The sequence below is a fragment of the Strix aluco genome, chromosome 11 (assembly GCF_031877795.1).
Source record: "Strix aluco isolate bStrAlu1 chromosome 11, bStrAlu1.hap1, whole genome shotgun sequence".
NCBI lineage: Eukaryota > Metazoa > Chordata > Aves > Strigiformes > Strigidae > Strix > Strix aluco.
The window spans coordinates 20,378,657-20,396,067 of NC_133941.1; the positions used below are offsets into that span (position 1 = coordinate 20,378,657).

The 17,411-nt window shown below is 51.4% G+C and overlaps 1 protein-coding gene across 1 annotated transcript; it reads left to right on the plus strand.

The window, feature by feature from the left end:
* Positions 1-2,688: 2,688 nt before the first annotated feature.
* Positions 2,689-6,794, plus strand: LOC141928172 (E3 ubiquitin-protein ligase PHF7-like). Its single transcript, XM_074835941.1, has 11 exons — positions 2,689-2,793; positions 2,877-3,039; positions 3,126-3,232; positions 3,445-3,555; positions 3,699-3,817; positions 3,972-4,220; positions 4,315-4,477; positions 4,564-4,670; positions 4,864-4,974; positions 5,118-5,236; positions 5,426-6,794. Exons 2-6 carry the CDS (start codon positions 2,989-2,991, stop codon positions 4,217-4,219), a joined length of 636 nt encoding a protein of 211 aa, XP_074692042.1. The 5' UTR covers positions 2,689-2,793; positions 2,877-2,988; the 3' UTR covers position 4,220; positions 4,315-4,477; positions 4,564-4,670; positions 4,864-4,974; positions 5,118-5,236; positions 5,426-6,794.
* Positions 6,795-17,411: the final 10,617 nt, after the last annotated feature.

Consider the following 17,411-nt stretch of genomic DNA (forward strand, 5'->3'; position numbering starts at 1 on the left):
CATGGAATGCATTATTTTCAGAGTAAAAGTTGACCAGAAGTTTATGAAAACACATATATAACAAGGAAGACTTAGGTCTTATATTTGTACTTGTTCACAGTGCTGATTTTTCTACCTTTTAATTGAGTGTGTACATTAACAAATATTGTGGACAAATGTAAAGAGACAGGCAAAAACTGACTGGGCAACCAGCTCCAGGGGAGCAGGCACTTGGACTAAGTGGTGTCAAGAGCTGCCCTCTTGCATGACGTACACCAGTGTTTGCCTCTGCATGTGTTTCCTGTTCAGGGTGCAGAACATAGCAGTAGTGGAGCTTGGTTTACAGCCTTCAGTTTTGCGTTTTCCAAGGAATATTAGATGACAAAAGCCCCAGCTCCTGTGCAAAACGGGAGTATAAACAGCGAGATACCAGACCAAGGAAGCACAGAGGATGGTGAAGGAGAAATAAAAGGCACTGAGGGAAGGTGGAGAAGAGAAGGGGAAAGAGACGCACTGGACAAAACTTGTCTTTCCTGACAGACAGTGCTGCGGTGAACTCCAGATTTCTGAGGGCCTGTGGCCCATGCCAGTGAGTGGCCATCTAGGAGGGACACCAGCCATTCTGACCAGGACGTAGCTGGAAAAAAGACTGAGCCAAAGGGGGAGAGGTTTGGCAAGAGGTAGAGAGCTGACTCACACCCTAAAGGTTTTCCCTCCACCCTCCTGCATCACAGAAGACCTCAAAATCAGTAGTAAAGGCACGGGCCAAGGTGAGAGCTGTCTGGGAGAGAGACTCCCCTGCAATCTTTACTCACATATGCCTATTTCTAGTCCCTGCAAAGCTGCCCCACCAAGGAAAGGCTCACACTGACTCTGAAAGGCACTTTATTGCCATGGAAAAGGCCGTTTCTGCCGTGACTCCCCAGCTTGCGGTCCCGCTGCTTTTTGCTCTGGAGGCAGCACATCAAAGCTCTAAGGAGTTCAGGGGAAAGATGTTGGGCCACCTGCGACATTTGGGTGCCGTCCTGAGGCCCTGTGCTGTGCCCCGGCCACCCACCGCCTCTGAGCCCAGGCCAGGCTCAAAGGTGGCTTCTGCCCCTGTACCGGGGAGCCCAGAGCCAGTGTCGGGGCTGCAGATGCAGCCTCAGCGGGGCGGCGCAGAGAGGAAGGATCCCCTTCCCCGACCCGCTGGCAGCGCTCCCGGTGCCGGGGGCAGGAGCAGAGGTTTCCCTTGGCCGGGGCTGGAGCCCTGGAGCCGCATGGCCTGAACAGCACCTTTCGGCCAGCAGTGCCCCCTCAACGGCTGCGCTGCGGGACCTGGCGTTTGGCTCTGCTCTTGCTGCAGGAGCAGCCGCCCCGGTTACGGGGGCCCAGCGGGTGGTAGGAGGCCGAGGGCATCCCTGTCCAGATCAGGGACACACCCAGGCCAGTGGTGCTGATGCCACCATGGCCACGGTGACCAGCTGTGCCCATATTTGGGGATGCTGCTGTCACCACGGACACCGTGACACACAGGGGCAAGCCAGGCTCAGGTGTGTCAGTGCGACCTGGAGAGGTGAGGAGAGAGCAGGGGAGGGACGGGGCTCAGGCCGTACATCGCTGCCGAGGCAGGACAGGGGCCCCACGCCTCAGGGTGCTGGGCCTGTGCTGCAAGCTCACCTGTGCCCTGCTTCTCCCTCAGAGTCAGCCGGGAAGCACCTGGGAGAGACACACCAGTACTGCTGGGACAGTGACTCTCCCAACCCTCACTGTTAACATCCACCATGTCTGGGAGAAAGCGGAAGGCCCCCGACTCGATGGAGCAGGGTGAGAGCAAAGTATCCCTCCTGCAGCAGAGCAGGGGGGTTGTTGGGGTGCTCAGCGGGGGCGGTGGCAGGGGGAGGCAGGAGCTCCCCAGCGGCCGCGGGGCAGGGCCCCTCCTTCCCGCAGCGAGCGGGGCCTGGACTGGGCAGTGGGCGTCTGCTGGGACACCCCTGCCTGCGATGCCCCTTCCTGGCCATGGCCCCCAGCCCTGCCCATCAGCCCACCAGGGACAGAGCAGGCCCTCGGGGCCAATCCCTCAGGGACGCTTTCCCCGGCCCCGCAGAGGTGCTCATTCCCGGTGGCGTTTGCTCTCTCCCCTCCAGCATGCATGCTGTGTGGCCAGGCAGCGGCGGACCCGGATATCTGCGGGCACAAAATCCATCAGCAAGGGCTCTGTGCCCATGTGTTTTGCCTGGTGAGTGCCCCCGGGGCTCCCTCCAGCTTGCCGACAGGCAGTCCCGGCCACACTCTCCTCATCAGCTCCTCATCTCTTCTCTTCTGCAGTTTTTTGCCAACAATCTTTCCCAGCAACCGCTTGAGGACATGGGCCTGATGGGATTTCTCCCAGAGGATATCTGCCGCACAATCGAGCGGGCAGCACAGAAGGTGAGGACCTGACCAGATCAGGGAGATTTGTGCCAGGAGAGGTTCGTGGGAGCTTAGCCTAGACCCCAAGGAAGAAATCCCAGCCCCTCCAACCAGCTCTGGGACAAAAGCCTTGCTCCCAGCAGCTCCACAGAGGCTGCAGCCCAGCAGCTGTGTGCGCCGGGCGGATCTGCAGGCTGTGACCCAGCAGCGGCCACATGCTGCACCCTGCCCGGAGGCGTGGGGCTGGCTGGGGAGGCCCTGAGGCCGCCGCTGACGGGGGCTGCTGTGCTCTTTCCAGCACTGCTTCGTCTGTGGCAAGAGCGGGGCTGCCACCACCTGCCGCCAGGAGGGCTGCGACCGCAGCTTCCATCTGCCCTGTGCTGCGGAGGGGGGATGCGTGACGCAGTTCTTTTTTCAGTACAGGTACCTCCTCTCCTCTCCTAACCTGCCATCAGGGAAGGACCCAGCGCTTCTCACCCCGCCCACTCCTTTCCTTTTCCCCCCAGGTCCTTTTGTGGGGAGCACAGCCCAGAGCAGGCAGTGGAGGCAGCTCCAGAGAAGGACACCACCTGCCTTCTCTGCCTGGATGTTGTCGGGGACAGAAAGTCCTACGGCACTATGGTGTGCCCAGCGTGCAAGCACGCCTGGTTCCACAGGGGCTGCATCCAGGTAGGAGCTGCTCCCTCGCCCCCGGGGCACGGCAGGTGCTCAGCAGCACCAGGGCCTCACTCCTGCTCCTTATGTTTCTGCTGCAGGGACAGGCTGTGCGCGATGGCATTTCTTGTTTCCGGTGCCCACTCTGTAGAGACAGGGATGCATTCTCTTCAGAAATGCTGAGCATGGGCATCCGCATCCCCTTCAGGTTGGTGTCCTGCCCAGCTCACCAGACAGGAGGCTGGGAGTGCTGTGCCATGCCAGGGACTGCCCCTGCGATCCTGGCCCTCCGCTGTCCCGTGAGCCTGGGCTTCAGCTTCACCAAGCTGGAAGGCGGGTGGGGGGGGAAGAGCGGGGGTGCTCTGCATCTGCCTTATTGCCAGGGCAGTAGGGACACAGCAATTTTCCTTTCTCCATCAGATTGCCATCGCAGGACCCCCACGCGTACGACGACCTCAGCGAGCGGCACAACCGCTGCGATGCCTGTGAGTGCCTGTGTCCAGGAGGCAGGGAGCAGGCAGAGGCACAGGGGTAAGTTGCCCATGCGGCACCCCGGGCTCTGCACGGGATCTCTCTCTCGCCAAGAGCTCCAAGCGGAAGGACTGAGAACAAGAGCTGTGCTGGACAATCCCGTGCTGTGGTCCTCACAGCCATGAACCCGTTTGCTTCCCCAGGCCCTGGCAGCTGCTCCTGTGCTGCTCCTGCGCTGCCGAGGGCACTCACAGACGCTGCTCCCAGTTGAGGACCAGCACGGCCAGCTGGGAGTGCGACAGCTGTGCTGGCCTGGGCACCGGTAAGAGGCAAAGCACCCGGGTGGGTGCCCCTGGGCTGGGACAAGGGCCCAGGCAAGGCCTCTCTGCTCCAGGAGGGCTGGGGGCACCGCTCTGGCCTCTCCTGCCATAGAGGCCTGGGTGGCCATGCCCCTGACCTTCCCGCTTCCCTTACAGCCTCCAGTGGCAGCTCGGAGCCCACCGGCCCCAGCATCCCCAGCCAGGCTCCATCAACATCTTCCCGTGGCTCTCCAGCCCTTCAGGGCAGCTGCCCCTCCAGCCCCGCTGGGCCCACGCGGGTGCGAGACCGCTCCCGCTTGCGACGTCGAGCCCGAAACACCTACAGGCAGCCCAGACGACGTCGCAGGACCAGCCACGTGCCATCCTCGCGTGCTGGTCCTGAGCCCCCTCCACCAGCACAATGAAGTTGGTTGTTACTCTCTGCACTCTCTCCTCCTCACTGCCACCGGGGAAGGACCCAGCGCTTCTCACCCCGCCCATCCCTTTCCTTTTCCCCCAGGTCCTTCTGCGGGGAGCACAGCCCGGAGCAGGCAGCGGAGGTGGCTCCGGAGGAAGAACACCGCCTGCCTCATCTGCCTGGACCTTGTCGGGGACAAAAGTCCTACGGCACCATGGTGTGCCCAGCGTGCAAGCACATCTGGTTCCACAGGGGCTGCATCCAGGTAGGAGCTGCTCCCTCGTGCCCGGGGCACGGCAGGTGCTCAGCAGCACCAGGGCCTCACTCCTGCTCCTTATGTTTCTGCTGCAGGGACAGGCTGTGCGCGATGGCATTTCTTGTTTCCGGTGCCCGCTCTGTAGAGACAGGGATGCATTCTCTTCAGAAATGCTGAGCATGGGCATCCGCATCCCCTTCAGGTTGGTGTCCTGCCCAGCTCACCAGACAGGAGGCCAGGGACTGCCACTGCAGTCCTGGTCCTCCGCTGTCCCGTGAGCCTGGGCTTCAGCTTCACCAAGCTGGAAGGCGGGCAGGGTGGGAAGAGCGGGGGTGCTCTGCATCTGCCTTATTGCCAGGGCAGCAGGGACACAGCAATTTTCCTTTCTCCACCAGACTGCCATCGCAGGACCCCCACACATATGACGACCTCAGCGAGAGGCACAGCCGCTGCGATGCCTGTGAGTGCCTGTGTCCAGGAGGCAGGGAGCAGGCAGAGGCACAGGGGTAAGTTGCCCATGCGGCACCCCAGGCTCTGCACGGGATCTCTCTCTCGCCAAGAGCTCCAAGCGGAAGGACTGAGAACAAGAGCTGTGCTGGACAATCCCGTGCTGTGGTCCTCACAGCTATGAACCCGTTTGCTTCCCCAGGCCCTGGCAACTGCTCCTGTGCTGCTCCTGCGCTGCCGAGGGCACTCACAGACGCTGCTCCCACTTGAGGACAAGCACGGTCAGCTGGGAGTGCGACAGCTGTGCTGGCCTGGGCACCGGTAAGAGGCAAAGCACACGGGTGGGTGCCCCTGGGCTGGGACCAGGGCCCAGGCAAGGCCTGGCAGCCAGTGCCCAGGCTGGGCTTGGCAGAGCCTCTCTGCTCCAGGACGGCTGGGGGCACCACTCTGGCCTCTCCTGCCATAGAGGCCTGGGTGGCCATGCCCCTGACCTTCCTGCTTCCCTTACAGCCTCCAGTGGCAGCTCGGAGCTCACTGGCCCCAGCACTAGTAGCCAGTCGGCACTGGGACAGTCCCACGGCACCCCAGTGCCCGAGAGCAGCTGCCCCAGCACCACCAGACAGGCAGCATCACACAATCCTTTGGGTTGGAAAAGACCTTGAAGATTATCTAGTCCAACCATTAACCTCACACTGACCATTCACAACTCCGCCCGATCCCTCAGCGCTGTGTCAACCTGACTCTTAAACACCTCAAGGGATGGGGACTCTGCCACTGCCCTGGGTAGCTGATTCCAACACCCAACAACTCCTTCTGGAAAGAAATATTCCTAATATCCAGTCTAAACCTTCCCTGGAGCAACTTGAGGTCTCTTCAGTAACATGCCTGGAAGAATCCCGTGGGATACAGCCCTGGAGAGAAGTGTGGCCTAGGAGACCGGGTTGATTTCCAACGATCGTCTTCTCCAAGCCGAACGGGCCATCCTGATAGGCAGGAGACAAAGTGAGGCAGTCGAAGGTCTGCAAGATGCTCCTGACTGAGCTCAGGGACAAGAGGGACACGTACAAGAGATGGAAGCCGGGACGGGAGGAAGATGCAGGCTCTGCCCAAGGTGCAGGGTTGGGTTTAAGCAAGCCAAAGCCCCCCAGGGCTTGTACCCAACACAACAATGGTCAGGACCCATCAGCATGGCCTGAAAATGGGCTCAACAGCCAGGCCCAGAGGGCGGTGATCAGCAGCACAAGGTCCAGATGGTCACTGGTGCTGTTCCCCAGAGGTCCATGCTGGGGCCAGAACCGTTTCACACCTTCACTACCAATTGGGATGATGGGGCAAGAGTGCACCCACAGCAGGTTGGTAGATGACACCAAACTGGGAGGAGTGGTTGATGCACCAGAGGGTCGTCCCACCATCCAGAGGACCTCAACAGGCTGGAGGAACCTCATGGGGTTCAACAAGGAGAAGTGCCACATCCTGCGCCAGGGGAGGAACAACCCCAGGCACCAGGACGTGCTGGGGGTCACCCATCGAGGCAATCTCTCGGATCTCCAGCACCAGAGACCAGCAGCTCCAGCACCGGTAACCAGGCAGCATCGGAGCCATCCCACAGCTCCCCAGTGCTTGAGGGCAGCAGCTGCTCCCGCCCACCTGGGCCCAATGACATGCGACGCCGCTCCCGGTTGCAACGTCGGGCCCAAAAGCCCTACAGCCGGCCCAGAAGGCGCCAGGAGAGGAGCTGCGCGCCAGCACCAGGTGCTGAGAGCAGCAGCGGCGGCCAGGCAGCACTGGGGCCGTCCCATGGCTCCCCGGTACCTGAGAGCAGCAGCCCCAGCACCGCCAACCAGCTGCCATCAAGGTCTTCCTGCAGCTCTCCAGCTCTCGAGAGCAGCAGCCGCTCCAGCCCCACTGGGCACATGCGGAGATGAGCCCGTTCCCGCTCGCAGCGTCGAGCCCAAAATCCTTACAGCTGGCCCAGACACTGTTGCGGGAGCAGCCGTGCGCCGTCCCCGTGTGCTGGCCCTGATCCCCCTCCACTGGCACAATAAAGTTGGTTGTTCATCTCTGCTCCGGGAGATTCCATGCTCATTTGTCGGCTTCCTCCTCCCTTTCTTGAGGGGCAGCATTACGGGCTGGGCCCAGAGGGTTGTCTCCTCCCCAGGGATTGGCAGCACCTTGCCAGGGAGCTCCTTGCGGGCTGGCCTTGGCTGGCTGCCCAGCGCCATGGCCATGTGCTTCGGGCCTCACTGGCCCCGCAGCCGGCTCAGATTCCCTGGGGGAAGTTCACACAAGTGGCAAAGCTACGTTTCTTTACAAGTTCTGCTCAGTGTCACGTCTGGAGTTGATATGAAGATTGCTGCAGATTGTCTTGCTACGGTAGCTAAAGGGCATTCCCGCTGCCCAGTTCCAGGGCCTGTTGCCCCCCATGATTGTGGCTGTACCAGCTGAAGGCTTCCTTCTGGCAGTATGAGCCAAGAAATCTTTTCGCGTAGGGCTTGCAAACACCTGGTAAGGAATTTACTCCACAGAGCTCAGGGGAGCCAGAGCAGTACCTGTTACTGAGGGCCTGAGTCCCCTCATACACCCCTGAGGGCAAAAACTCACATGTGCTCTCCGGGAGTGTAACAGGGGCCTGGGCAATGTGCGTCATCCCAAAGGATTTCCCTCCCCTTGGAGACCAGCAAGTACCTTTCTAGCGCAGGGAGGAGAAAGGATTTGGCTGCAGAGTCACTGCTGAACAGCTCTGTGGAAGTTGGCGGCGAGCTAGAAGGACGAATGAAAGAATAACGGAGACCAAAGCGCGAAGGAAATCCTGCCTGGTGACTGTGCAGACTTGAACAACCCTCTGCTCTTCAGGCAAACTACCGGTGGTCTTAGGGTGTGTGTGTTAAGGGCCTTCCTGAGAGGCCCTAATGCAGCGTGAAAGTCGACTCCTTCCAGGAGGGAGCAGCTGTCCTCTCGGAGGCAGGGGAGCTCCAGTGGAGCTGCCCAAAGAGCTGGGGGCATGCACAGCCCCGCTCTGAACCCAGGGGCTTGTTCCCTGGCACCGTTCACCTCTGTCGACATCGAGCTCACGGAGCTCTGTAACACCCGGGCGTCGGAAGGCCGAGCGAGATCTCGGCAAGTCTGGTGAGAAGGAAACCCCGAGCAGCAGAGTTCTTCGGCTTGGAAGGTGGCTGGTAGAAGAGGATGGCCGAGGACACTGGGAAGCCTCTAGTCCCTCTCAGCAGTGTCAGCCAGCTAGTATCATAGAAGGGCTTCTGGGGGTGAGAGGTTTCTCTCTTGGCCCTGAACTGAATTTGGCACCTGGGTTCTCCAACACTGGACTTTGCATTCCTTTTTTCCTACTCTGGTTGTGCCTCAGGCACCGTCTGGTTTTGGTGGGTTCAGTAGTGGACTCAGTGGTGCCTGGTGAAGAAAGGTCCCTGCTGCCTGGGTGCTCACCCGAGCCCTCAGCCTGGACACTTTTCCTCCCGGACTCCTCCTGTCTCTGGATTGATGCTTGTACTGCAGCACCATTGCCTAAGGCCCCCAGGGACTGATCAAACAGCCCCCTCCGCTGCCCTGGGGCTAGCCCAGGTACAGCAAGTTTCTGAGAATAAAAGCCCTGGCCTCTGTTTCCCTCGTGTTGTTTTTTTTTTCTCCACAAGACTTCCTCGTAGGCCTTCAAGGTGGCAGCTAGCAAAGGAAGGTTGCAGTTTTCCTTACCGTACCTGCTCCTTCGTAGACTTGCAGAATTTTTCCCTTGCAAAAGGATGGGAAGCTTAGGTGTGTTAGATGACTCTGAGCATTGGCAGAGGTGAATGGTCAGCAATTGAAAGGCTTGTGCAAGTCTCTTCCACTGAGAATCCCTTGTGTATTTAAGGTAAACCAGAGTTTAAATGGCAAGTCAATAATTGGAGAAATCATTGAGATAAGAAAGTTGAAAACTCTCTTCTCTTGAGAGGGACAAGTTTAGAGGGCAGAAGATCAAAAAAATAACAAGTACTGAGTAGATGAACTATTTTTTCTGAAGTTGTTTTCTTTATGCCTTCTGAAGTTTTTCTGAGTCATGTTTTCATTTTGGTTTGTTTTTTTTTTTTTTGTCTTCAGCATTCATTTTGCATTGTAGAAGTTTGAAAAGATAAATTTCTTCACTTACTCTTGCATATTCTTTGGCAAACATGAAAAAATAAGTTTGTAGGTAACAGGCTTTATCTTTGAAAGCTATGAGATCAGACTCAATTTTCAAATACCTTGGTGTGTCACGCTGCTTTGTGAAGATCTTAAATTGAACTGCTTTTTTGTGGTGCATGATTCTTTCTCTTTCTGAGGCTAGGAGGTCCTCCTAGTTGTAATAAATGCCATTATTTTGCAGTATACTGCCTTAGTACTTCTTATTTTCTCCTAAGAATTCTTGTATCATTGATGTTCTACTGTGCTGCTTTCCTATCATCCAGAGCTTTGCAACTGTTAACTACTAGATATAGTGCATTGAGTATGAAGAAACCTAATGACATACTCTTTACAGCAGTACAGGATTTCAGTCAAGATGAATCTTCTCAGGCCGCTTTGATGGGCATTGATCTAAGAAATGGGTACATCAAAGGCCCAAATTAGTAAAGGAATACAAGTGCTGGGCACCTGCTATGAGCCCTTCTGACTTCACTGGAGTTTGTACAGCTGCACATTTCAACCTGCATGGATTTTCATGTAGGATAGCTGGAGAAGGTGAAGGAACACTAAGCTCCGTTCTCTTTGGCTTTTATCGTAACAAGGAACATGTTTGTACCAATTTGCCAGGAAAGAATATATTATGCAGTGGCACATCACTAGAAATTCCTCTTTCTAGTAAATCTGCACTTACGCCTGGAGTGGCATTGCTGCTGCCACAAAATGGCTGACTTGTTTGGCTAACAATCAGTGCTTTCCTGGAATCTAGTCACTCAGATTACTCAAATCCCTGGAATATTTTAAGAATCAAGACTGCTGTATGAAGTCACTTTATTAAATTGTTATGACTGGCCAAATGAGTACCTGACTGCTTTTTAAAAGATTTTTACATATTTGCAACATGATGAAGGTGGCACATTTTGACGTGTTAAAATTTAGGGTTTTTTTTTAATAATAATGTTTCATCTGTCGTATTTGAGGATACTGCAGACATGAATGTTTATGATCTGTGTTCAGTGCTCCCTTTCCTCCTCTTTGTTTGACATGTCTTTTCTTCCAATTCCAAGGTTTCCCCCGCGGAGTTTCAAGTCGGATCTTCGGGATATTCCCTCTGGTTATGCAATACGAAGGTGAATAAATGCGAACCGTTTCAGGGGAAGGAGCCGGGCAGCCCTGGGCGCTGGGCAGCCCCGGGCTCTGGGCCGCTGCCGAGCCCGGCCACCCCCGCTCCGCCCGGACGGTGGCACCGGCTGCACACGCTTGGCGGCCGCGCGGCGCTGCACAGGCCCGGCAAGATGGCGGGCGGCGGCGGGCGGGAAGGGGGGCACAGGCGGCGGCAAGCATCAGCCCCTTACCCTGCCCTCGGCGGGCGCTCGGCCATTTCCCCAGCGCCGTTCCTGGCGCTTTGGCGCCTTGGCGGCAGGACGGGCTCTCCCCTGGCGGTGCTGCCCCTGCTCCAGGCTGGGCCGGCCCTTGCGCTCTCCTTACACCGTTTCGGAGGTAAAACGCCGTGCCCGCCTTTCGGCAGGCTGCGTAGTTACGAGGTCGGCGGGCACACGGGGCAGGGAACTGACTTGTGCAGATGGACAGTTGTGTTTTTCTGAACCTGAGCTAGTACGTGTCAGCTCTCTGATCCGCGGTACCTCAGAGCCGCAGGCCCCCCCGGTCGCCCCCCGCCTCCTTCCCTGCCCCGGCAGCGCCCTGGGTGCCTGCAGAGCCAGCAGCGTGGCGGGGGGTGGCTGTGAGAGAGGGGGCCAAAACAAGGAGGAAAAAGGAGAGACCAGTTGCTTCTGGAAGCGAAAACCAGCTCTCTGTTATGTAATAGCTGCTTGTTTTCCTCCCCTCCCCCACCTAATGTCACTTTTCCATGTGCCAGCTCTCTCCTTCCCCGGACGGTTTGATGCACCTTTGGAAAATGATTTGAGCAGCACTTTAGGAACGGCTGGGGAAGCCATGGCTAGCCATCTCTTTGCCAGGTGCTGTTTCAAACCAGCGTTTTATTCCTGCAGGTACATTAACACCCATTTTGTATAATCCAAAAATAGCTTGTTCACTTGCAAGTGAGGACATTCTCCCTAAAGGTCTCAGAGCCTGACGCTATGGCTGTGCTATGCTCAGAAGGCATACCACTAGTTAGCTTTAATCCAGCTGGACTGAGCACAACAGTACTCAGATAGTAACTCAGAGGTCAGCACGGGCTAGCTAGCTGAACAAGTGTCCAGGCTTCCCCAGAGGCTTCTAAAACTTGAAGCAGTGAAAGCCAGCCCTAGCCTGGCCGCTATCATCATTTTACTGCACCGTAGCGTAGTTCTGTGTGATGTGACCAATGAGTGAGAATACCATTCAAATCATTAGGACATAAATTCTTGAGGGCTCGGCTATGCTACTGAGCTACTCAAATTTTTGTGTATGCAGCACAGCAGCTGAATGTAGTTACTGAATGAACTACAGCATGTCGTTTTATTTCCTTGGAAACAGAAAGGTAAAATGCATTAGCATAAGACCCCCGTGAAAACTTGTTTTTATCCCTTGTTTGCTGCTGACTAATGACCTACTTGCCATTAATAGAGAGCAGCTGTTAAGTAGCTGTACTTTAATGGTAGTGATGTCCTGTGTCCAACCCCTAGGTATGTACGTTACCTTTGAATAGACAAAAATATTATCCAGCTGCTTCTGATGATGTTATTGTATTTAAAAGACCAGATGCTTGTCAGAAGAGATGGTAATGAGCATGTGCATGTTGTTACCATGTGTCCAATGCAAGATAATGTGGTAAATCTTAACCACAGAAGTGGTTTAAGGTAATTCATTTTACATTGCACCATCAGTTTCTACGATTCAGCTGAGAAGTGGTATAACTTGCTAACTTGTTTTCAACTGAGGCAGGTAAGTGTTGCAACATTTGAGAGAAGCAGTGCCTTAAAAAAAAAAATAAACCACACACTTCTCGTGATGGTGGTTAACAGTCTGCTCTGTAAAAACTGTTGGTGTAGATGGCACTAAAAAAGAAGACTGCAGTTGTCTTACAAGCATTGTTTTCATGTTTTATTTAAGATATTGCTGAGCAAAAATGAAGACTCATTCCTGTTTAATTTGCTCATGCATTAATATATTTGGATTTGTCCCTTTTGCCCTAGAGAATGGCAGTCTGGGACTCAGATGTAACACAGTCTGATAGAAATTCCTAAAAACTCCTACCAGGAGACTTTGGCTTTATTTTTACTAGCAATCAAGTACATTCTGAATGCAAATATGCCCAAAATCTCTGTGTAGATAATTGCTATGTAGAAAGTCCTTGTCTTAAACATTTGATCACGGAAATGGTATCTTCAGCTAGGAGATTGCTATGGCCAGGTTAATATATTAAATCTGCATTTGCTCATTATATCCAGAAATTTTTGACACGGTTAATATGACCAACAGTATTAGTAGGGTTTCATTTTTTGCTTTGAGAAAAAGTATGAAAGCATAAATTAAAAATTACTGTGGATGATAAGCAATAAGCATTTAACTAATTGTGGAACTAAGTGCATTTTGTAGTGTGTTACAAGTTTAGGGGAATTACGTAGCGAGAAAGAAGAGCAGCTGATCTGTGGTCTAGTGTGGCAGTTACACAAGGGGCAGGCATGTTCTATGTCGGTTTTAAAACCTGCCTGCCCGCTAGAAGTCAAGCCGAGACACAACGATCCAGCTCCTCGATTTTTTGGGGTTTTTTTGTTTTGTTTTGTTTTGTTTTTTTAATCCCCCGCCCCCTCCCCTGCAGTGGCACCGCGGAACTGAACATAAAACGGGCTCAGGGAGAACCGAGGACTTGCAGTTGCCCCAACCCAGCTCGAGGGGGGGCTGCTGCCCGCTGCTCGCCCCCCCGACCCTTGCCCGAGGGGCGGCTGCTGCCCGCTGCTCGCCCCAGGGCTCCTGCCCCGCCCCGCCGGGCCCGGCCCGCTGGCCGGCGGGTGGGCGGGCGGCCGGCAGCCGGTAGCTGGTTTCTGAGCGCAGCGGGGGCAAGGAGTGTTTTTTCCTGCCAGCCGCCGATGCCTTCAGAGGCCCCTCCGTTCCTGGCACGGAAAGTTCTGTCACTTCCCAGTCCCCCCCCCCCGTGCCCGCTCCCCTCCCGCGGGTGTGCGGCCCGCCCCTTTGCTGGCAGTCCCCGGCCGGTGCCACTGGAGCGGCAGAGGATAAACCCTTCACGGAGAGCTTTCGTCTCTGAAAAGGGATGAGCTGATGCTTTGGGAAGTTTCTCAATGTCTGTCAATATCTTTCCTATTGAAGTTTCATTTTCCCCATGTTTTCAGAAGCAGTATTTACAGTGTTTGAAACAGTTCTACTGGGAATTACAATTTTTTCAACATCAATTTAATCAGAATATGGGTGATTAGAGTATTTCTACTTTTCAACTCGAGTGCTCAAACACGTGTATTTTGCTGTAATTTGGTTTTGCAAACTGATACTCTTTAAGAAAACTTGGGACACACACCCCCCACGATCTTTTTCTACCTCCAGAACATACTGTATTTAACTTTCAGAATACTGAAGACAATATAGTCTGACTCTTGTTCACTATTTTCATTTTACACTTTGCTATGTTAGATATAAATGCCATACAGTTAACCAAACGATACAGCTACTTTCCACAGTGATATAATATTTGTCATCTATGGCAGATAGTCTATTCCCTCATTGTATAAAACATCATGAAAATGTTAATTCTTTAAAAGGAGAAAGTGGGGCCTGTCTCCTGTAAGTGTTCTTGAAGTATATTGTCAGTTAAAAAAGCAAAGGCATTTTTTTTGGTGGTTTTCTTTAAAGGAGGAAGAAGGAAGATGTTACATACTTGAAAAAGTTCTTACGATTAAAAAAGTTACAATGTTAAGATATGCATGGTTTCATTGATGAGAAGATTGAAAGAGGTCTCTGTGTTACATTTATCTGGATCTTAATCTGATTAAATCTTTGGCTTTTTAAGCCATGTTATGCCATGTAGTTAAAAAAAATAACAGTGTTTCTCATGCCCTATTTATTTTAATGTCTGCTTATACTTAAAAATATTTTTTCCCTTTGGAAGTACTTTTTAGCTTCTTTGAAACTGGCAAGTAAGAAGCAGTAAGTAATCTGACAACTTAAAATCTATATATTTTCAATGAAGATGTTAATGTGGGTTAATAGGATATTACTTTAAACCAAGGTACTTGATAGTTGATTAGGGCAGTTCAGAACACAAGTCTTTCCTGAAGTTAATGTTTAATTAGGTAGCCTATTTTGTTTGCAGTTTGTACTGAGAAATTATAAACCAGTCCTTTCACAGTGTAAGCTATAAGGAGTCACAAGCTAAAAACAGGCTTTACATTCGAAAGCTCAAAATCAGCAGCAAGGCAAAGACCTCAGGAAGCAGCTGAAAGAAGATTGTTCTGCCAAAAGTAGCTCTTACGAGGCTATGCATTGTACTAACTGCCTAGACAGTACATAAAGGGATGGATGTACCTATTGCTGAGATACAATCCCCTGGGCAAAAGTAGACAATAGCCCATAAATACTTTTTGGGAAGGAAACAAGTTCCTGTTGAGTTAAAGATGACTTTCTTGTTTTTTAAAGGCAGATAGGGATTAACTTTTATATGTGAACTCAAGTTGGGCTCCCATTCTCTAGAGGAGATATCCCTTCCTTCTTACATTTCATCCTACTTCCCCCCACCCCCAACCGCAGGGCTCTTATCCTTAAATGAGAGGGTGGGGCTGTACTGTTTACTTAAATTATGGTATTGACATGAAAACAATTGTGACTTAATTCATGGTGCTCATTAGAGAAGCAGACACCAGGCTGAGATATTACAGCTCCTATTGCAAAGAAATCAAGGTGAAGTTACTTGTTCAAAAGAGTAGGAAAATAATTGTTCATATATCTGTCAAAACCAGTAACTTCTATATAACGTTCTCATCCAAAACAAATAATTTTAAGAAATACTGATGTGGTTAAATATCATACTAATAATGCTGTCATCACAGCATTGAATTTTAGGCAGTGGACAAATTACTCTCTATATTATTGTTGGAATAAGATATCATTGGCCCCTGTTCTTTACTTCCACATTTATAACTGGATTCTGTCTTCAGAAGTGCATGAATTTCTTGGGCCAGTTTGCTGCAGTCACCTGTCTGTGCAGCCACGACTGCGCAGGGAAGCAGCTGAGGCATGTGCCCGTGTCCCTTTGACTGTCCTGTGGGTGCAGTAAGGGAGCAGAAGGGTTAGAAGTAACTGCCTCACTAATTTGCTGTGTGTCTGTCACCACCTTTGGATTTTTTTTTTTTTTTTTGCATTGGCTTTATGTAGAAACACAACTTCCAATGAAATAAAATTCTCTTAGATATTTTGGATTAGGCAGAACTGAAGAATTCAGCTTACTGGTAATGTGTTTGTACGTGCAATTATTTATTTTATGGATCTAATGTGTATTGTTGCAAAACTCAAAAAGTGTATATCTTATAATTTCCATGTGTGACTGACTCACGTGATGAAGGGCCCGTGACTTTTTGGGCAATTACTTTTTGTAATTGGAGTAGAATTTTCCCATTCACCACAATGAATCAGGTTGTAGAGTTGGAGATTTAATGCCCACTTACTGCAAAAATCTGCATGCAAGGTCTTTCACACTAATTCTGGTTTTGAAGATGACCTCTAAAGCTGTAACAATTATACTATTGATGGACCTGAATTAATCAGACATCCTTATTAACTTATTATTTTTAATTATATATGGGGCATTTTCTCAGTAGCTTGGCCCGTTACTTGCAGTCATTCACTTTAATATTACTTTTTTATGATCAAAGTGTACTGCTGAATCCCATGGCCTGCTCAAGCATATCAGTTCTCAGAGCATTGAAGTTTTTCATTTTATTAAGTTTCTGAGGTTTTTTTCCAAGTTCAACATTGCTCTGCATTAGAGTAGGAGCTGAAGAGGTAGTGTGTTAGCTTTTCCATTTCATATCTTAAGCAACAGGTATTTTTGCATCACTTTTCCGTGGGCTAGGGCGCACCCTTGATTTCCAATAAAACGAGTTAATCCTGGGACAGGTGAGATTTTTAGACCCTCAGGTACAGTCTTGTCAGTGCTGATTTTAATACACAGGTCACACAAAATGGGAAAACTTTTTTTTTTTTTTAATTAAGAAAAACACCAAAAATTTTTAGGGGTATTTTAATTGTAAACCCATGGCTTGTTTTCTTTTAAAAGGGGGTTTAATTTACTTTCTGCTTTCAGCTTAGTATCTTTTGAAATTGCCTCACCTTGGTCTCTCTGCTTTCCTTCTTACAATGATCATGCAGTTTTAAAAGATTTTTATCGGACAATACATCAGCAGGAATTTGGACCATGTTCTGTTGCTTTGGAAACAAGAATTAATGTAACAGAAGTTTGCATGGCTTCGCATGAAACATTTATAGACTAAGGTTTTCTGCCCGTACACAGCTTAATTTCTGGGACTTGTAAATTCTCAGCCAAACTTGTTGCTTTTCCTCTTAGCCCGGGGGGGGGGGACGGTCATGGTGTATTCTAATTCAGTAAAGCTTGTCCTGCTGCTGTTGTAACAGGGAGCATTACGATGTGTGGTAGGAGCAGGCAGAGTTTGTGTAGCAACAGCTCTCCCAGCCAATGGGCAGAGATGTTAGATACAGTGGAAGCATTTGTAGCACTTCCCCTGCTTTTATTTTTAATATGCTCCTTCCTCATCCCCCTCCTCCACTGCAGGCATAAGGTGACATCCTGAAGCTTTCAGTCGGGTTTGTGCCCTAGAGCTTGGTTAAACCAGGCATGTTTTGTTTAATCGTTTAGTTACGACCTGTATCTGCAAGGAAAAGGTTCTGTATTTCGTTTTCCTCTGCCTTTCTGAAAACTATTCTGCAGTGCCAGCTGTACAGTGTAGCTAAGTAAAATGCCTGAATTTCTGTGTACACAGTTTTCAAGAGGACTGTGAACAAATTTTATTAGCATTTACTGCAGTTTCTCAACATGCATTTTGATTAACGAGGCTACAGTAGTAAAGGGAATGCTGGAAAGCTACTGCATCCAGCCCAGCATAACTCATACCATACTGTGGACTGCTGAATCCTAAGCGGTTAATGCTGGTATTCCTGAGTTTCCTCTACTGAGATGGAGGAGGTTGATCAGCTAATGCAGATGATCCTGGCAAGTAGCCTTGCACTGTAAGGAAAGGGGGGAGGTTAAGAATTAATGCAAGTTGGAAAAGCTAGTGCTGAGGAACGGAGCTCTGGTCCCACCTCCCAGTTATTTAAGACAGCTGGAGGCACTGGATAATAGAAATATGGGAGAAAGGGATCTCTGAATCTCCTGCCTACT

What these genes read in the sequence shown, in the direction of transcription:
- LOC141928172 (XM_074835941.1), top strand. Translation starts at nt 2,989, where the DNA reads ATGGTGTGCCCAGCGTGCAAGCACGCCTGGTTCCACAGGGGCTGCATC. An exon ending in GGCATCCGCATCCCCTTCAG is followed by an intron (nt 3,233 to 3,444) that starts GTTGGTGTCCTG and finishes TTTCTCCATCAG; the next exon opens with ATTGCCATCGCAGGACCCCC. An exon ending in CTGTGCTGGCCTGGGCACCG is followed by an intron (nt 3,818 to 3,971) that starts GTAAGAGGCAAA and finishes CTTCCCTTACAG; the next exon opens with CCTCCAGTGGCAGCTCGGAG.